General features: G+C 36.1%; 1 protein-coding gene across 12 annotated transcripts in view; it reads right to left on the reverse strand.

Annotated features, from left to right (window-relative positions):
- DCLK2 (doublecortin like kinase 2) overlaps window positions 1-22488 on the reverse strand; it is a 152701-nt gene that overhangs the window by 116975 nt on the left and 13238 nt on the right. For all 12 annotated transcript variants that reach the window (XR_003423064.2, XR_003423063.2, XR_008296076.1 and 9 more), the window contains exon 2: window positions 15040-15374. Coding sequence is in view for 9 of the 12 variants with exons in the window: in XM_027067051.2 (XP_026922852.2) it covers window positions 15040-15374 (335 nt within the window). In the remaining 3 variants the exon portion in view is untranslated. The remainder of the gene's footprint in view (window positions 1-15039; window positions 15375-22488) is intronic.

Here is a 22488-nt window from a genome sequence, read left to right on the forward strand (position 1 = left end):
GTATTTGTCTTTCTCTGACTTATTTGGCTTAGCATAATATACTTTAGCACCATCCACATGGTTGCAAATGGCAAGATTTCATTCTTTTTGACGGCTGAGTAATACTCCATTGTGTGTGTGTGTGTGTGTGTGTGTGTGTGTATAGATAGACAGACATATATATATACATACACACACACACACACACACCCCACATCTTCTTTATCCATTCATCAGTCAATGAACATTTGGGCTTTCTCCATAATTTGCTATTGTTGATAATGCTGCTATAAACATCAGGGTGCATGTGCCCCTTCCAAACAGTGTTTTTGTATCCTTTAGGTAAATACCTGGTGGTGATTGCTGGATAACAGGGTAGGTCTATTTTTAAGTTTCTGAGGAACCCCCATACTGTTTTCCAGAGTGGTGGAATACTATTGATTTTTAAAATAAAGTAGGGATAATTCTTCAATAAATTACTTTGAACAATATAATTCTGATAACATCTTATTAGCCAAAGCATATGAGCATTTACATTTTTAAAGCTATTAAAATTTATAAAGTATTCCATTAGATCACATCATAATTGACTAATGAAGACTGGACCATTTGTTTTCTATCCCACTATAATAATTTTAAGGAAAAGTATTCTTCTCTTTTTTTCTTTTAAACCAAGAAGCACTTTTGTATTCAGGTTTCCTAGTTATCATGGTGACTATATTTTTAAGTCATTCACAATAAATGTGTTACTGGAGATAGAATACTGCAGGACTTTTCATACTACAACAGATTTTCTCAAATATAAATTTACCTTGTGGTCACAGATCACCTGATCATATCAGGTGTATGCTGTGAAAAGGAAGGGAAAAAGTAGTCAAAATTCCAGTAAAAATAAGAAAAGGCAGTATTACCTACATTCAGCATTTCTTCTGAATAAAAATACTGATATCCATCCTGCCACAAACATCTGAAATGATTTGACAGCATAAAAAACAAAGGAAAATTAATGAATTGCAGTAAAATACCACTTTTTAACACTGTGAAGATTTTCTATAATCTCCAAATACTTTCTGCCCATGGATTTAAGAAACTCCACTACACCAATTTTCTCATTTCCTGCTAAAACCAAATCTTTACTCTCTGAAACTACATAAATTTCTTTAGGAATGTCTGCTTCTTATCTGGAATACAGTTTAGGAACAACCTCCCATGGGCATAAAACATGTTACAACAATGAAATAATATTACCTTAAACAACTTCCCACATTCTGGGACAGGGAATCCTTTAGGATTCACCATCTTTCTTAACTCATTTCACACTCTCCAAGTGAACTTTCTAAAATGCAAATCTGATCCTCTTCCAATTTGTCAATGTCGATCCATAGCCCAATTTTTGAGGTTCCCATCCGTTGGAAATACAGTGTATGCTGTGCATAATCTTGCCCTTGACCTAATTTCAAAAACCTATACTCAATCATATATACCTACCTACATCTCTTACACTGGCCACTCCAAAACAACTTGCATTTCCCTCTCAAAATCCCCATATCCTTATATCCCCCTCCTTATATCCATTAAATTAGGCTATCACTTCTTAATCTCTGCACTACTGATGTTTTGAACTAGCTCATTCTTTGCTGTGGAGGGAAGTCCTGTGCACTGTAAGATATTTAGCAGCATCCCTAGCCTCTACCCATTAGATACCAATACACATTCTACCAGACAGTCACTGGATCTCTAGATGCCTCAATACTCACAAGCCCCTTAAGAACAAAGTTCTCTCAGGGCACCTGGGTGGCTCAGTCAGTTAAGCGTTTGACTTTAGCTCAGGTCACGATCTCACACCTCATGAGTTCAACCCCAACACTGGGCTCTGTGCTGACAGGTCAGAGTCTGGAGCCTGCTTCAGATTCTGTCTCCATCTCTCTCTGCCCCTCCGTGACTCATGCTCTCTGTCTCTCAAAAATAAGTAAAAACCTTTAAAAAATTAAAAAAAAAAAAAAAAGAGGACACCTGAGAACAGGAGACCTGGAGTAATCACTGGGATACAGAATTGTTATGGTGTTTTTGTTTGCCACAAAGTCTTATCATGACCCTGACAGAGTTCCCTATAAACCTTACTCTCCTATGTATCCTTAAATATGTCAAAAAGACATAGGATATAACTTGCAAACAGTTCCATAGACCAAATCTAGGACATCTTGAGTTACTAAATGAAAATAAACTCTTCATCATGTGAAGGTGAACAGAAGTTTTGAGAAAAGTCTAAGAAGCCCTTTGGAGCTAAGTCTAAAGATTAAAGTAAACAATCATGCTACATAACTGATTCTGGAAAATCATTAAAAATGATTATAAAGTGATAAATCTGATCTTCCTTTGAATCTTGATAACAAGTTCTGAGAGTAAATAGAAAAATGTCTGGAGCAAAGGCAGACATAAATGCACTATCATATGCAAGATGTCTAACTGACATCAAAGGACTAGAGTTCGTTGGGTATGCAATATAGCATTCCTTGCAGAGATATCACCATATGCCTCCCTCAGGGTGATCACAGAATTAAATGACAACATGTGTAAATAGTCTGCCACAATATTTGGCACTAAGGGTTAGTCCCATCGTTAAAAAAAAATCTTTAATGACATTCCCCACTGCCTAAGTGTGAAATTTGTGTCATTCAATATTAGAGTGTGACTGTGTGTCATAGGAAATGAGTATGTTTAAATCAAATTTCATTTTCTGACTCTGATGCACACAATCAGCTCCTCAGGGCACAACCACACTGACCACAACCCTCTTAAATCCTAGAGGATAAACTAGTGATTAAGACATTGACTGGTGCTGCCTGGGCAGGAATGATCTGGCGGTGAAAATCAATTTTAAAACTTCTAGAAAAGTTTCAAAATTTTATTTTTTATCTACATGTAAAAATCTTGGCTACTATAATAAGTGAAAATGTTAAAATCTGGATTAAGTTGCCTAATGAGACTTCCACAAGTATCCATTTGCACAACTTTTGCTTTCCATTTCACAACGATATGTGTCAACCATATTTTACTTCTAAAAATATATACCATAAGTGATACTACAGACTAGGTGTTTAATAAACTTAATCCTTCAGAAACACAACCATGTAACCTAATGTCAGTTTCAATAAGTACCCAGACACAGATATTTAAATACCTTCCATAACTCATATCTTAAATGGCATTTTAATGACTTAGTATGTGGGCAAACAAAGAATGATATTTTCAAATATAATCAAACGTCTTCATGCTCATATTTAGCGAAACTTGCCATAAACCATCACAAAACAAAGAAAATTTTAAATAAAACTTGTATTATTTCAAGTCTTGGGAAAAGCCTGAAATGCGCGAGGAAAAGCAGAATGCTCCTTCTGGGTAAACGCTGCTTCATTGCAACAGTCCTTGGGCTCTGAAAATTAAACTTCTGTGGAGGCGAACCTCTAATGACTATGGAGCTTTCCAACACTTTGTGCTGCGAGTCTGGCAGCTGCATCACACCACAATTAAAATATTCTAAAAATACGAGAGAATATTCATGAAAGCTAGTCTTACTGAAGTATGGTGCTCTTCCTCACTTAAAAAAATATTATAAGAGGTTAACTTTTAAGTCCAGAAAATTGCACAGGATTACAAAAAAAGCAAATACAGACTCTAGCCCTATTTTTCTCCATGAAGCAATTTTTAAATTAGATTCAATTAGTTCCTCTTCTATAAGGCATCATCCTAAGAATATGGATGACCAGGGTCAAGCCTAACTTCTGCTCTCTAGAAAAATCCATGGTCATCAGGCTGAAAATAAAAACTTCCCTAAAGTGAAGAGAGTAAAACAGGCCAAAGTAGAGGTTTATGAACTGCTCTGTGGTCCATAAACAAGCGGATTACAAAGAAAATGTTGATGAGGCTTTAACTGGAAGAGAAGAACCCAAGATTCCAACTGGTTCTCAAAAGCTATCACAAGCCCCCAAAGATTTCTCATCTATAAAATTAGCAGGCTAGACTAAATAATTTCCTAAATAAGCTACACATTCTAAAACACTACACTGACTTTGCACCTGTCTTTGTTTTTACCAAAAGGCACGATGAATGACCCTTTCTCAGAATCTAATCAACTGGTAATCATCGGTAGAAATTGTGATTAGCAGATATTCATGATAAATTACAAAAACAACAAAACAAATCCAAAAGTTATTGATGACCACCAAAAGCCAACAATTAACTTTACAAAGCATCTATTTCAAATAATCTCCTTGAGTTAATTCTGAATCAAAATATCACAAAGCAAAAAGTTACATGAATTCACTAAATACTAGAAACATATCCATGGGATTTTTGGCATCTATGCAAAGGTTATAAAGCAAACATTGAATGAAGTGATAGATTTTTTAGTTCAAGATTAAGACAACATAGTACCAAAATAAGGGTTATTAGATGAAAAAGAATAATCTCTCCCTACTAAACTTAACATTTTCAGGACTAGTTGGCCAGCACCTGCCTCTGGTATAAAACTTTATACACAAGTCAACTGGCTTTCTTGTTAAACTACTTTCCAGAACAGAAAGTATCCAAGTTGGAGGTGGAGGCTTTTCCAAGGAATTTGGAAGAACGTGCGTTTTCCATGCAACAAATTAAGTATGTGCATTCAGCTTGGCTGTCATGTCTGGTCTTTTTATAAGTCTCTCCCAGCTACAGAAATACTGGGGCACATGCTGGTGGCATTGCCAACTAGGACAACTGTTTGTCTACAGTTTTGATAGTATCGCTGTCTCACAAACCCCAAAATACTTGAGCCTCTTCCAGTAACCTACCTCGAGGAATCTACACCAAGGAAAGGAAATGATCCAGAACATGTTAAATCTATAAACAGCAAGATGACTAGAGGATAAAAGAATGAGAAACTGGAAATGATCCAAATGCCTAGCAATAGGTTAAATAAATTATGGTATGTCTAGCCAATTGAATATAATTTAGTCATTTATGTATGAAATATGAAGATTATGTAGCAACATAGAAGAGTATGATCAATAAGTGAAAAAAGCAGGATACATGATTACACGTAAAAACCATGTTATGTAAAAAAGTATGTGTACATATGTATTTAAATTGCATTAACAAAACTGGTATTAGTAGTTCGCTTTAGGAAGTAGAGTGAGGCTGGGCAAGAAGGGCAAATGTGAAAAGAAAAGAAACTTTCACTCTTTGCATTTCTTTCAATTGTTTGTAAAGGAGTTCAAACAAATCACCCCAAAAGGTACAACTTTGGCATGAAGATTATTTCCAGCTGAAAATAATCAAGGCCTAAAAGGCTCAGGAAGAAACTTTGACCTTCCCTCCAACATCTGCCTTAAAAAAAAATGTAGATCTAGGACCTGCACCAGGAAGGGAATTATCACCCTATGTAATGACAGTATAATATGAACTAGGTATGGTACACAGGAAGGAACCCAGCAAGGCCTGCTTGATCAAAGTCCTCTATATGCCACTGTTTCTAGGTGGCCCAACAAACATTTGTTTACCAAGCATTGACTCTTTCCATTCTTCCTGTGAATTGCCTTCCTTCCGTTTGAAGCTTGGACTCCTATTCCCTTCTCCTCAGGTCCAGAATGACATTATATATCTCATGTTGCCTGTTTTTGGAATCACATTTTTTTTCTTCTTTTTTCTCCCTTTTTTTTAAATTGAGGTGTAAGTTACATAAAGTACACAAATATTAAGCAAACAACCTGATAAATATTTCCATTTGTGTATCCCTCTGTAACTACCATTCAGATCAAGCTACAAAGCATTTCTAACACCACAGCAGACTCACTTACCCATCCCACTAGCAATAACATCCTGAAAAATAACTATTATTCTCATCTCTATCACAATGGATTAATGTGGGGTTTTTTGGAAGGTAATTTTTTTATTGAAGTATCATTAACATACAGCGTTATATTTCTTAAATTTTTTAATGTTTGTTTATTTTTGAGAGACAGACCATGAGCAGGGGAGGGGCAGAGAGAGAGAGAGAGAGACAGCAGGCTCCAGGCTCTGAGCTGTCAGCACAGACATAGGGCTTGAACTCATGAGCCGTGAGATCATGATCTGAGCCACCCAGGCACCCCAGCATAAAGTGTTAAATTAGTTTCAAGTGTACAACACAATGATTCAACAATTCCATACAGTACTTAGTGCTCATCAAGATAAGCATATTCTTGATTTCCTTTATCTATTGCATCCCTGCCCCCCAACTACCTCCCTCCTCCTCTGGCCACCATCATTTAACAGTCTGTTTCTTATATTTCTTTTGTTTTAAGTCCCACATAAGAGTGAAGTCATACTGTGTTTGTCTTTCTCTGACTTATTTCATTTAGCCTTATACCCTCTAGATCCATCCTGAAATCTCATGTCTAAGTGAACTGTCTATATGTACAAAATTAAACATGATTTTCTCCTGTTAATTTGTCTCATGTAAATTTTATTCTTAGACCAGCCAGAAGAACATTAAAAGAGAAAAATTTTTTCCTCCCCAACATCTGAATTTTCCAATAGAAATGTATGGACTTTACTTGGGTAATTTTCTCTTAAGAAAAAAAAATGTATATAAAAATATGGGTAGGATACTCAATGGTATTAAAAATAATGTTAAAATGTAAGATTGTACATTTACTTTTCCTATTTTTTCTATATTTTCAGCAATGTCATATTCTTTAATTAAAAAAATTAAATCTATGAAATAACTCTAGAAGTCATCTTTTTGTCAAGCATATAATTACTCCTTAACCTTTTTTTCCATTTTTCAGATCCTATTCAAAGAATAATCTTGTCATATAATCTATAATTACACAGAATGCATTGCAGATAAACCCCAGGTAAAAGTGTATCACTCTAAAACCTAAAAAAAATTTTTTTTTAATCTGAAATAACCTGATTAGCTTATTAGTTCTTTGTCTTATCCCTCATCTTTATCACTAAAGCCTTTCACAGAGCTTGACCATGGAGGCTTACAGCACAGCAGTGAAGTGTGTATGTGTATGTTGGTGGGGAGGGACTGGAACATACTTCCTGGGTGTGAATTCTAGCTCCACCACCAGCTGCGTGATTTTGAATGGTTACTTTGTTTTAATTTCTCCAATGTAAAATGGGAATTGTAATACCAAACTCTCAAGATTGTTGTGAGGACTAGTGGAGAAGACTAATACAAAGCACTAATGCCTGCTGTAGTAAGCTACTAGCTTTAATCTATTAGCTAATTAAGCTGTTAGCTATTATTCTAAGCATTCTAAAATATGAAACAAAATCTATTTTTAACAATTATTATAACCATTGCAAAATACATTTATAACAAAAACACAATGAATCTAACACAATTTTATGATCCATGCATTACTCCAGCTTAGACATCCAAGGATAAATAAGGAAAGAAAAGAGTTTGCAATGATGACATTTTTATCTCAGCTACACTTTACATTATTGCATAATTCATTGCAAGCTGAAATTGTTTTCCTTAAACATCTCTTCTTCTCCTGATTTGCAACTGCCGTGACTACTAACAGGATTTTAGTGTTTTCCTCCAGCTTTCCATTAAAAGGGAGAAAATATTATTTAAGGTCAGGGGAAACTGTTTATACAAAGGATACCAGAATGGCAAAACACAAACTTTACTTCAACAAAAAAATAAGAGGGATATCTAAGTGCTTCTTTCTTTCTTCCCGCTGTTTATATCACTCTTTGAAAAGAGGGTTCATTAAATCAAAAAGTAAGATTAACCCCCCCACCCCTCCTTAAAATCTGCTTAGATTCAGGGATCAAAGAACAAATGAATGTTTTCTCTTCCTATGCCTAGACTTCCTCCAGTTCTGAAAAATCCTACTAGTTACTCTTACTCTATTGATTCCTGATTGGGATAAATTAAATCAGGGCTACTCACACTGTAGAGATAAAGATGTATCTAATAAGACAAAACACAGTCATCTAGATTTCTATTATCTACAAAAAGAAATGCATGCAGTGGGAGCAGTGGGAGAATTAATACCAAACTCTGTCCTCATCTACTTCAAGGAAAAAATATACCAGGATTAAATGAAGCACAGAAAATATTTAAAAACAGATATCAACCATTTGATTTTTATGTAGCAACTTTTGAGGGAAAAAATGCTGTAAATAAGAATGGTCAGGTCTATTACAAAGAAGTGAACTTTCACTAGAAGTGGTCATGCCAGAAAGGGTACAAAAAGAAGTTATCATTCATATAATTGCATCCATGAAATAATTAAACTTTTTAAAAAGTGATGGCGGAAATCTTCATAAACCCTAAGATGAGTGATAAGAGGAAGGTACTCCAAGGGGTTGTCATGATCCCCAAAGAGGATCTACTGCATGTGTGTAATCCTCAGACTGGCAGTGGTCCCAAAGTCTGGAAGTATTTTACCCCCAAGCATCAACTGCTAGCAATTTCTGAGTCTGCTTTGCCTCTGCCCATGACAAGAATCAACTTGTTCCAAAATTCTACTAAATATGTTTCTTTTATGTTAAAACTCTGTTTCTGGGAAAGCTAAAAGCTAGAATTTTTTACACATGTGGACAAAAGCTATATTTGGACCTTTCATTCTCTTAACAGAATAAAAACAGTTATAAAGAACTCCCCCCTGCTGCAGTTTATTATAAGTAACTCTTTTGAAAAAAGGTTAAAAGTAAACCTTATTCTCCTATTCAATTCTTTTAACTTAAAAGTTCAAGGTTTTATTTAACAAATAAGAGTAAAGCATTTAATCTAAATTAACTGCAAGTTTAAAAAAAACTACTTAAGAGGAAAATAGTCATGACTTCTATTTACAGATAATTTTTTCTAGTCACTTCATCTATAAGCACATACATTGTGCATTTCTTCAAAAAAAATCGATAACATCACTTTTAAGTATTAAATACTTAAAATCCCACAAGACTAAATCATTATTTCTTAGATTTCTCTTGAAATACATGTAAAACCATTTGGGACATCTTTATTTAATCCCCTGTGAAACTGTAGTGCCCAACTGCATGTTAGCATCATACAACAAAGACTATAAACCGTATCATGCTGACACACGTGCCCCAACTAGATAAGAAGTAGACAGACTAGCTATGAGAACACCTCTAAGTTCTGAAATAAAGTTTAGCATGTGGCCTAAATGGTAACAAAGGTAACAATCCAACAAGTCTTTCTTTTTGAATCATTTCACTTACTTGACACCATGATTTTTGAATCTTAGCAGTATTGACCTCTTGGACCCCAGCAAATTATGCTGTGTGTGTTCTGTGCAGTGTAAGATGGTTAGCAGCATTCCTGGCCTCTCCCCACTTACTACATGCCAGGGGAATCCTCATGCCCAGGCATGGCATCAAAAAAGGATTCCCATTCAATGAATGGGTGACAGATGGTAATCACTTATTCTGGTGAGTACTGTGTAATGTACTCAATTATCAAATACCTATGCTCTACACCTGAAACTAATATAAGATTGTATGTCAACAGTACTTCAATAGTAAAAATTAAAAAAAAAAGACTCCAGACAGTCTAAACGTCCCCTAGAGATGAAATCGTACCCAGTTGAGAACCACCAAGAGTTAACGTGGATAAAATCCTAAAATATTACTTTATTTGAAGTGATTTTATAAGGAGATATAAAATGCATGAGTATATGTACTAATCAAGTCTACCTTGTAAATGAAATCAATACTACTAGGAAGATGTGATAATCCATTTTGATGGAAGAGAAGATCCAAGGGACATTGTTTTGTTTTTAAATTTTTTTTTTTAACATTTATTTATTTTTGAGACACAGAGAGACAGAGAATGAACAGGGGAGGGGCAGAGAGAGAGGGAGACACAGAATCCGAAACAGGCTCCAGGCTCTGAGCTGTCAGCACAGAGCCCGACGCGGGACTCGAACTCACGGACCATGAAATCATGACCTGAGCCGAAGTCGGACGCTCAACCAACCAAGCCACCCAGGCGCCCCCCAAGGGACATTGTTTTAACAATAATGCTACTGGCACATGACGCTTTAATCAAGAAAGCCTTCAAGCCCACAAAAGATAACCAGGGCCCCTTAAGACTCTAGCATAGGTATCAGGATGAAATCAGTGACTGTTCATGATGAACTGCCTATAAATTGTTACTCTATCCTTGTGTTAAATATCAGATCAATGTAAGATGAAAAAAAACCGCACCTGAGCAGAAGTAACCAGATAAGGCAGACAGCCTAAAATTTTGTGTGGGGACAACTTATTAACAGATCTAGGTTCCTTTCTCATTCCTTTCTTTTCACCTAAATGAAGCTGTCCTCTTCTTGAAAATGTTCAGAGAACAGACTGTTTTACATGCCCACAGAGAAATCATTTTATAGGTGTGTCTGGATGGCTCAGTAGGTTAAGCGTCTGACTCTGGATTTCAGCTCAGGTCATGATCTTGCTGTTCATGAGATCAAGCCCCATGTCAGGCTCTGTGATGACAGCACGGAGCCTGCTTAGGATTCTCTCTCTTCCTCTCTCTCTGCTCCTTCCCCCTCTCCCCTCTCTTTCAAAATACATCCATTTTTAAAAAAGAAATCATTCTATAAAATCAAATCAAAATGAACACTGATCAAAGATTTGCATTAACCTTAAGCATAAGACAAATTTCCTACACTACTTCAAAGCAAGAAATAAAAGTTCTCATTATAACACATATTAGCCAAAAATCAGACTTCAAGTTTTAAATAGCAAGTCAACCTATAGCACAGGTGTTGGATCAGCATGTCAAGAAAACTATTGCTTTTAAGGATACCTGGAATTCTGAAAATATGACACCTAAAAATTGTGTCTATCAAAAGTAAAATCTATCATTTTTCCAGAGAAGTACTTTATTTGAAAGTTTAAAGATATCTTCTTTCTTTGCACATGGGAAGTAATGTTGTAAGTTCTATATAGTGACAAAAGTGATTCATGTAACATTTTATAGTCATATGCTAAAATTTCAAAGATTAACTCATAATGTTTTCATTTTACAACTGATTGAAATCAGTCTTTGTTTTCCTTCTCAGTGCTTAAGTTTTTGCTTCTAAGCAGACATGAGAAAGTCTGCTTAGAAATCAGAACAGCATATACTGGATTTCTGAGGGCAACTATAATCATGTTTCCTTCTGAATTAGTTTTTTATAAATCTCCCTCTTCTTTTCTTTCTTACACAAAATTGAAAACATACTACAGAGATTTTTTTTCTTGCTTTTTCCACTCAACATTTTCCCAGGTCTTTATAAATATTCCCCCAAATATAATTTTCAATGGCCACTACATACGAATTCTATGGTATTATTATTTAGCTCTTTTCTACATTAGGGATCTTAAGTTGTTTTGAATCCTTTGCTTTTATTGCTGAAATGAAAATTCTTATGCATAATCATGTTTGCATCTCAGGTTATTTGGGATAAATTCCTAGAAGTTAATTTGTCAATTCAAATAGTAAGAACATTGTAAAGTTGTACAAAACAAATTGCTTTCCATAAAGATTATAAAATTTATACTTCCAACATTCTTTGAAAATGCCAATTTGCTCCATATTCAAAAAAAGTAAATTTTCTTTTTTAAAAACCTGTCCATTTTGAATATCAAAAATACTATCTCAGTGCTTTAATTCATTTTTTAGTGAGACTGAACTCTTTTATACTCAGTATTTATAATTCTATCTTTTCAAGTTGTTGTCTTTTATCTATCTTGCCATTGCAGTGTTGTTTTTTTCCTATTCAACTACTATAACTCAATACAAAGGATCTAAATCTTGCTAATGACATCTGTAAATTTTTATTTTGTAAGTTGTCTAGCCAACCTTTCCCCTTGTGATTTTCCCGCAATTTTTATGCTTAGGAACTCCTTTCTCATTTCAACCTAACTATTGACATATTTTCTTTTAGTTCTTTTGTTTCATTTGATGTCTATATTTTTAAAACACTTGGAATTTATTTTTGGTATGGAATCAGGATGATGACTTAATATCTGGTAGCATAAGAGCCCATTAATCATTATTTACAAAATTTTCTGCCTCTTTTTCCAGATTAGCTATTGAAATCACTTGGGTAGTCCTCCCCCCACCAGAAAAAAAATCTCATTTAGGTTCTTACTGAAATTGCAATTAAATTCTAAATAAAAAATAGGGAGAATACATAGAAGAATGTTGAATACTGGGGCTGTCAGGCAATTAACCTCATACCTATTATAGAAATACTTCCAATATCTCATTTGTTTACCACTACATAAGCTTTTTGTGTCAGGTGGTAGTTTTTAGAAGTGTATTAGAGATTTCACTGTCCATTTTTATTATTGATTTTTTTTTATAAATATTTATTTTTGAGAGAGAGAGAACATGTGGGTATGCATGCGGAGTGGGCAGAGAGATAGAGATCAGAGGTTCTGAAGCCAGCTCCCCACTTATAGCAGACAGCCCGACACAGGGCTTGAACTCACGAACCGCGAGATCATGACCTGAGCTGAAGTTGTATGCTCAACCAACTAAGCCACCCAGGTGCCCCTATTACTAAATCTTTAGCTAAATTTATTAATTTTGTATTTTGTCAAATACCTTTATAACCATTTTGGGATTACATGTGCCTTTATGCTTTATCCTCTAGATCTCATGTATAAACAGGTTTCTTAACAGTGATCCATTCTTTAATTCCTGTCATTAAGTCCAGCTCTTAGTAGTGTAGTATTTTTTAATATGTGGGTAATTTGGGGTTGCTTGTGCTTTAGTTAACATTTTTACATACTGATATATCTAGTCTGGAGCTTTTTTGAAGGTAGTTTTTTAGATAATTATTAACATTTCAATGATCACCCATTTCAATTAGATGTTCAACTTCCGTATTTCACTTCCATTTTCCCTGAAAAATGTTCATTTGGAGATTTTCAATCTCAATTTTTAAAATCTCATCTGCATTTACTGTTTATATGCCATTCAGGTTTTTTAATTTTGCACATTTATGGCTTTCATTTTTCTTTTTGTTAGGGGTCTTAAATGTTTGTCTCTGTTTCCTGTCTTCCTGTGTCAACAAAGAATTAGTTATTTAACTTGCCACATCTTTATTTTACTTTAATTAATTTTCACTCACTTGCACAATGAGTCTTGCCTTGTGCCATGCTATTAACTCAATTTGTAAAGTGTCTGTTGCCATTCATACTATGAACCTTGGGCAGGCTGCTATGAAAGGTCATGTCTTCCAATCGCCAATTTAATTAATTAGAAAAGTCACTATTAGCTCAACATAATCTGCTGGAATTTTTAGAACCTAGTTTTTAAATTCTGTTAATGTTTCAAGAAAAAATCAGCTAACTAGGTGTTAGGAATCCGGTGTTAGGAAATTAGAAAACTACCTTCTTGCATTTTTTCTAGAAGGCACTGCTCCAATGTTTCATTTTCAGCACTATATGAGCTAAACACTTCAGAGTAAATTAAGTGCGCTATAGGGAAGAAACAAAAGGGAATGAAGAAACAAATTTAATGCTGGAAACTATAATGTTCAATAAAATGTAAATACAAACAATTTACCTTTATTGAAATTAGGAAAAAAATATACTTCAGAAGCCACATGTTTCTTTTTAGGAATGATAATCTGATTGTGGCAAAACTCAGTATTCATGCATTCTTCAGATTTGCCCAATTTTTCTTCTTTTTTTAAGATTATTTGTTTTGAGAGAGAGAGCATGCACAGGCAAGAGATGGGCAGACAGAGAGGAAGAAAGAGAATCCCAAGCTGGCTCCATGCGGTCAGATCCTGATCTCACGAACCATGAGATCATGGCCTGAGCTGAAGAGCTGGACGCTTAACCAACTGAGCCACCTGGGCACCATGCCTAATTTTTCTTCTTTAGCCCATTAGATTTCCTGATATACTGTTACCATAATTTGGCTTTCATTTTCCTGTGTAATTTTTGTATATTTTTCAGAAATGCTGATTAATTACCTCCATGGTGCTCTATGAAACTTCCTATCAAAATACTTTTTTGAAATGCATTTTCAACATTATATATAGGTGAGGAGAAAAGGTTTCTCCTTTCTAGGCTTTTCTAACATTTCTAAAAATGTTAAATATGTTTAATTTGGACTCCTACAATTTACCAAACCCATAAATGACTCTACTAGTCAATAGGTGTTCTTATTCTTAGAAAACCTTCCACTTAATATAGGAAGCCTCTTCAACTTCTACTTTTCCCTCAGAAGTTTACATTTCCCTAGCCCCCCAAAAATGATTAATCCAATTAAAAATGGGCAGAAGACATGAACAGATACTTTTCCAAAGAAGATGTATAAATGACCAACAGACACATGAAAAAATGCTGAACATCACTCATCATCAGGGAAATACAAATCAAGACCACGATGAGATACCACCTCATACCTGTCAGAATGGCTAAAATTAACAGCACAAGAAACAACAGGTATTGGTAAGGATGCAGACAAAGAGGAACCTTCCTGCACTGTTGGTGGGAATGCAAACTGGTGCAGCCACTCTGGAAAATAGTATGGAGGGTCCTCATAAAGTTAAAAATAGAACTACCCTATCATTCAGCAATTGTACTACTAGGTATTTACCCAAATACAAAAATATTAATTCAAAGGAATACATGCACCCTGATGTTTAGAGCAGCATTATCAACAACAGCCAAATACGGAAACAGCTCGTGTCTGTCAACAAACGAATGAATAAAGAAGATATGGTATAAGTATACATATACTTATATACAAATATATATATACATGTATACATATATATACACACACACAATAAAATATCATTCCACCATAAAAAAGAATGAAATCTTGACATTTGCAATAACATGGTTATAGCTGGAGAGTATTATGCTAAGTGAAATAAGCCAGTCAGTGAAAGAAATACCATATGACTCCACATATGAGTGAAATCAGAGTCTTCTAGAAGACTCTGGACTACTTATTGTCAAACATGTAACTACCATGATACAGGGAGACTTTAAAAGTAAGACGGAGAGCTGGAGGGGGGGGGGGGGGGCTAGTGAACATCTTACCTGCTTTCCATCCAGCGTGCAGAGCCTCTTGACCACTCCTGAATCTAGTTTAATGGCTTCGGTGATATCTGTCAAGACCTGTTCAAATGAATGAGCAGTCTTCTTATTTAGAAGGATCCTCACGGCTTTTCTAGGCTTCACTCCACTTCGAATCACGGTCACCAATTTCGGTTTGATGAAATCTTTACTTTCCTTCACTTCACTTTTCACCAAGGGGGGAGCAGCCAAGGCTCGGGATGTCCCACCCTTGATGTTCACAGACCAGTTCGGATTAATATTTTTGGTGTAATCAACTTTACGAAATGGTTCATTTGATGCACACACGTAACTCTCACCTAAAAAAGCAAAAACCAGTTATATTAGCATAATTATCCTCACCACAGAAGCACTGTATCTTAAGAACAAATGGAGACCCATTAAGTGAACTCTGAAACCTAACAGGTTCGCTGGAAGGGGATTCACATCCTTTTCCTTTGGCATTCTGTCCACCCTTTCTCTCTATTTAAACATCTAGATTGGTTTTGAGAGAGAGAATAACACACATTACGAAGTGAAAAGCACAGGACAAATGAAACAAGAGAGATTTGGGCTTTATTCTGATTAAATATGTCACCCCGAATAACTCCTCTGCACTTTGGTTCTCAAGATCACTGTCTATAAATTCAAGTTGTTGAATCAGATGAATTCTAGAGTACTTTCTAATTCCAAAAGCTATTAACCATTTTAATTTTTTTTAAATCTCATTCTGGAAGAAATAATACATTCACACAAAGAAATAAAACTATTTTTCTCCTCCCAATTACAGATTTCAGTCCTAATTGAAGAATGATTACTCCATCCTCACATAGCTGTCTAAAATATATTTAGTCATAAGATCATTTACTCAATTAATGAAGTACTGCAAAAACGAAGGAAGAGTTTTGACAGCTCAAAGAAATATACTTCAGGCATTTTTTTTCTTAACTAAAGAATGTGAATTTAGAATAATTAGTTCAAATAGACAGCCTTTTCTATATTCACTTAAATGGGAAAGGATATTAAGCATTTTAAAATGATGTGTTCCTTATTCATGCAGCCTTCTGCCTAATTCTTATTAAGTAAAATATAAAAACTATAATATTTGTTGATTAGCTTACCAAGTCAATGTTCATTAATTTTAAGTTCCAAAATTACAGGTTGAAAAATAATTTTTATAATTATATGTTGAAAACCATAATTCATAATTATATGTTTAAAATCATAATTTTTCTTTCAGGAAACCCAGAAGTCACCCAATCCTTTTATTCTCACCTTTCTGGCATACAAGAGGACTACACTGTAAAATTTTCTCTAATATACCTTCTAACTCAAAAAGAATCCAGTATTTTTTCTCATTTTCAGTGTAACAGTCTCACTCTTAATAATTATATGACATCAGTCTTAACGTTCATGCTTAAAACAAAAATAGTCAAAATAGTGAAAGGGAATTCCTGAGAAAAACCTACTAATATAAATATTTAACATCCTATTATTTAGGATGTTCTTAAAATCCTGATTAATGGAGAACTTGAAGACTCCCAAAGGCACACAAACAATTCAGTAACAGATCAGGCATATAAGAAGGGTCTAAAAAGAGGAGTAACATCTTCTATCTAACGGTATAACGAGGCCACTGTCCAACTAGGGAACCAGCCACAGGCTTTAATGCTGCTTCCACACCAGTAGTCTGAAAGCCAGCCCAACCATCTCCATTCAGTTAGAGATTTTTCATCTCTGTAGGTTTATCTAAATCACTTTCACAGTGTAATCATCTGGGGAAGTGGTAATTTCAAATACACGCATAAATTTCATAAAATAGAACTATATATCACATGCATGTATTTATGAGCAAAAATACTTATGATTTTGCTTTAATTTTATAGAGAACACAAGTCTCACATTGAAAAGGTCTATTTTTACCAACAATAAAAACTTAATTGTATGTTCTGATTCAAAATATTAAGACAAAGAAAAGGAAATTTCAGCAAGAGACTGTTGTTTTTGTTTTTGTTTTTAAGGGCAGGGAGAAGTCAGCTGGGGAAAAGCCTTTCCCAGTATAAATGAAAAAAACAATGGCCAAGAGAAACAAAACAAGAGCATGTTTAGTATGTCAGATTTCCTTGATCAACTTAGTCCCTGCACAGTTGACGTATCAACCAAGCCAACTGCCTTTGAAATTCGTCTGCATTTTGCCTCTTTACACAGGTTCAGGATGCCAGAATGAAAACAGGTAGAGGAAGTCTGTCTTTTAATTTGTGTATGTGTGGTTACACGTACATTTTAATTCCCTCCTTCTCTCCCTTTTTTGCTTCATAATGTTTCAATTAAGAACTTGTAGGGGTACCTGAGTGGCTCAGTCAGTTAAGGGTCTGACTTCAGCTCAGACTGACTTCATGATCTCATGGTTTGTGAGTTTGAACTCCACATCAGACTCTGCACTGACAGCGCAAAGCCTGCTTTGAATACTGTCTCCCTCTCTCTGCCTCGGTCTCTCTCTCAAAAATAAACATTAAAAAAACAAAACAAAACAAAACTTGTAGATCAGGGGGCACCTGAGGGGCTCAGTCAGTCAAGTGTCTGACTCAAGCTCAGCTCAGATCTTGACCTTGAGGTTGTGAGTTCAGGCCCCACATTGGGCTCCACACTGGGCATAGAGCCTATTTAAAAAGCAAAGACTTGTAGATCAGTTCTGTAATATATAAAGTTTTGAACCAGCAAACGCCTGCTAGACAGAGCCTCACCCCTTCCTTGTACGCATGGCAGACAAATAACAGTCCACAGAGTGTTCTTCAGTTAGGCCTGGACTCTTCCTCATAATATGCAAGGAGTACCTACTATGCGCTAGCTCACATGCTAAATGCTGACATAATAAGATACCCACTTTGGCATTCTTGGTATACAACATTTCAGCAGCAAGGTTTAAGACAGGTAAACCTGTGTTTCTGTATACTGGGCACATAAAGCCCTATAGTACAGATGTCATACTTTGATAACAATAGCCACCAAGATACCTAGGCTAGCTTCCCTTCCTATGTCCCCACCCTGATTAAACAATCTCTGATTATAATTTTTTCACTTCCATATTTGTCTATCAGGAGAGAATATGGTGACAAAAGAATTTAAGATTTTGGTTCCTTGGCCAGTTAGAGCTCTTGCTGTTAACCAAACAATAAATTATTATTCTGTTAGGTACTAAGCACCCACAAGATTGCTTAGAAGCAATCAGCCTCCCCTCAACCAGATTCATGCTACTGTAGAGATTCTGGTTTACGATTTGTTACCTTCCTGCCAACTTGTCACTTCCCCCTACCTCCCCATCCTGGCGAGGAATATCACTTCCTGCTAATAGTACTTAGAAACCTACACACCATTCTTCACTCTTCTGGTTTCCCTACATGCTACATTCTGACATCAAGTTCTGTCCTATTTTCTAAATATTTCTCAAAATGTCCACTCTCTGTGTCCTGACCACCACCTACTTTCTACTTGGATCAGTTCAAGAATCTTGTGTTTTCTGCTGACTCCCCAATAATGTAACAAATGGCAGTACATCTTATGCTATTAATAGACCTGAAAAAGTACATCCTGAAGTAATGAGTTTTGATATACCGATAAAATATATATTCTGAAAAGATTTTTTAAAATTTGCAAATACATACTAAAACCACACTTACCCAAACAAGGAAAAGATAAGCATAAGAGTTAAACTAAGATATAAATGTGTATGTATACATATATCATATATGGACATATGAAAAATAAAGAAGTCCCTGAAGTCCACAACAGATCTGACATTAACAGCGATCTTGACATTATTACAAGCTGGTCTGATGCTCACAGACAGACCTATGTTCTTCCCTGGGATATAAGCTCACAGAATATATCAAAGTCACTCAGGCTACGGTAAAGTGACACAAAAACAAGGTCGCTGTGCAACCCACAAAATATGAGACAGCCTCCTCTCAACTCAATGAATTACTGCCACTTCTTTACCAATTATAGCTTTTTCCTCAATATACTATGTGCTCCCTATAAGATTTAATGAGATACTCATAGAATTGTCCTTCCTTCTAACAGCACCCAATACAGAGCAAGTCCCTGCTTCTGCAGATCCTCCCTGAAATTATCCAACCAAAGCCCAAATTCTATGATAGGTCTAACACCTTCTTACCAAGATGCCCCATGGTATACTCCAATGTCCATTCTCCTTACTGCAGTGAGTAATAAACTCAACTTGTTTGACTACAGGTATGTTCTTGGTGGACTCTGGTGGTTCTCTCGGAGAACTGAGATACACACACACACAAACACATGTGCGCGCTCTCTCTCAATTTCTTTCTCTCCCTCCTTCCAATAATAGTTCTGTGACCATAAGAGTTTGGGGGGAAATCATTTTGGAAACTATAATCACATGAATACTACATACAAAGAAAATTTGCTTTATGTATAGAAAGAAGATGGATAGAAGCATAAGGTGGTTTATAAAACTTAACTGTTTTCATGTACAAAGAGAAAGTCTTTGAATATCCTTTAAGACTCCACAGTGGCATGGTTATGGTTTCTTACCACTGACATTTGTTCAAAGTCACTTTACTTCATAGTTAGCAGGCTGACAAATTGTCTACAATTGTGTAATACAACCTGGGTATTAACCATTAACTTTCATCCTTACTCAACCCAAGATACAGCCTCCTCTTTAAGAGGCAAGAGGATAGGGGCACCAGGGTGTCAGCTGGTTAAGCACTGGACTCTTCATTTCAGCTTAAGTTATGATCCCAGGATTGTGAGATTGAGCCCCACAGGGGGCTCCACACTGAGCGTGGAGCCTGCTTGGAATTCTTTCACTCTCCTCTCTCCCCTTCTCCCACCCGCCCCCCCCCCACCTCGCTCTAAAAATAACATAAATCTTAAAAAAAAAAAAAAAAAAGAGGCAAGAGGATATTACAAGCCAAGAATTCCCCAATTTCTTGTCTCTGAAAACTTTCATTGCCACAAACGTATTTCAGACTGTGACAATTTTTCCCACCTTCTCTCCCTTTTCAGTAATAGGACAGCCACCTCCTATTCGATGTTGAGTCGCTCCACCAGGATTTGGATCTTTCTGTCTCCTCACGCTGCAGTTGCAGGGACATTGTTCTTCTCTTCTCCATTTAACTAGGCAGCCCTCTCTCCAGAATTAGATACAAATACCTCCTACCTTAAACACACACAAATCCTCCCTCTCTTCATTCCTCATCCCACTCTAGCTAATGTGCTTCTGGCTTCCATTCACTGCTGAGTTAAAAAGCACTCCTCAAATGTTTTTTCACCCACTGTTTGTTCTTCAGCCACTGTGGCATTACTTTTGCTCCCTGCATTCCCCTGGCTGGAATACCCTGATCCCCAAACAGGTCTTTGCCAAAGGCAAAGTACACCTTCCAAATTCACTTGGTATCTTCTGAGGGCACTGGCCACTAGTCATGGTTCTCTTCTGAAAATCCTTTTTTCCTTAGCTTCCACAACCTGGTATCTTTTGGGTTATACCTCTTACTTCTTTGGTTACTCTTTCTTGGTCTGCTCTTCAGGATCCTCTTCTCCCACGCATCTACTTCATCCTCCTTAGACTGCCTGTGGGCAATTGCATTCACCTCCACAGCTTCAAACACCACCTATATCCTGAGGACATCTCCAGCCTACTCCTGCTAGATAATCTATGGATATCTCACATGCTACTGCCTAAAACGAACTCCACTCCCCATTACGGCCACTCTGACCTCAAACTCTCTTCCTGAATTCCCCAACTTACTGAATGAAATTACCATCTATATGGACACCTACCCAAAAATCAAGACTCCTGCCTCTCTTTTCCCTTTCCCACATTCAACAGAATTGGCAAAACTGTCGACCTTGGTCTAAGCATCTCTGGAATCTATCCTCTTTGACTCTGCCTCCTTTCATTTCTCCTTGGATTAGAGTAGTTAAGTTCTCTATGGGGCCTCATTCCATCTTCCACATAGTTGTCAAGGCAAATTTTTAAAAATGTAGATCTGATGTCATCTGCTTGCTTCACTGCCTTTGAAATAAAGACCAAAGTCCTTAGCACATCACACACTTCCACCCTCATCTCCCTCCACTTTCCCACAGGTTCCTAAGTCAGTGTCATACCAGTATATTTGCAACTTCCTTCCAAACCCATCATACCCTCTTATATTCTTTGCTTCTTGTATGTCTGAAATAACCTTCCTCCTTCTCCCATCTTGCCTCTTTTTAACTGACCAGTCAAGATTAGACACTCTTGGCAAAGAGGTAAAGCAATAGGAACTATCATATATTGCTGGAAAGATTTTAAATTGGTTCCATTACCTAGGAAAAACACTATCTAATACTAGGTTCACAATATACACATCATATGACCCAGGAATCCACCCCAGAAAAATATCCCAGAAAAACTCATGCATATGGGCACTAGCATGTGTATGTGGAAATATCGCTCAACAGCCACAGATGAAAAATCAATCCACATGTCCAACAGGAGAATATGCAGATTGTGGTATGGTCATGTCTACCAATAATACAGTAATGAAAATGAACAAGAGCCATATTAACAACCTGGATGAATTTTACAAACAATGGTCAGAAAAAAGATGACAAAAGAGTACACGTAGTAGGATTCAATTTCTCTCCAGTCCACAACAGACAAAACTAACTTGTATCAATTAGGGATGCCCTCATTGGTGGTAGAAATATAGATAAAAGAGTCAGGCTACTGTTACCTTGTGAAGAATTTTAACTAGGAAGGGACACAGGGAGGGCTTCTCAGATTCTGGAAATACTCTGTTTCTTGAAATGGCTGGTAGTCACAAAGGTGTTCACTTCATAACAACTCACTGGGCTGTACATGTATATGAATTTTCATAATTTCAATATAAAATTTTTAAAGTTACATTATTGTTGTATCCTGAGCTCAGAATGCATCAATTTCTCATAATTATCTATTCTTTCTTTCTTCCAATGGTTCTTAGTGGAGAATTTTTTTAATCAGGTGACTTTGTTGTATAAGTACAGATGCTGAGACCTCACCACTGTTCCAACTGAATCACTAGAATCACTGGAAGGTAGGACCAGAACAAGTAGGTAAGGGTTTTTAACTTCACAAGTGACTATGAAAACAACCTCTCATTACAAACCATTGCCTAGAGTGGAAGCTCTTAAAAATACTATCTTTTTTATACTACCCACATCTAGCACAGTACCTGGTATGTAACAGGCACTGAAAACATGTTTGTCAAAGTAATGATGGAAATGCAAACTTACACATCTCACAGTCTGGAGTTGCATTAGGTCTGGGTAAAACATTTGCACAGTGTAGCTGTTTATACAGAATGACCCTGGGAGGCTCAGGGTCAGGTTCCTGAAAGACGTTGTACATGACTGGAGACATTCTTAGGTCAG

This window comes from Acinonyx jubatus, chromosome B1, assembly GCF_027475565.1.
Source record: "Acinonyx jubatus isolate Ajub_Pintada_27869175 chromosome B1, VMU_Ajub_asm_v1.0, whole genome shotgun sequence".
Classification (NCBI taxonomy): Eukaryota; Metazoa; Chordata; class Mammalia; order Carnivora; family Felidae; genus Acinonyx; species Acinonyx jubatus.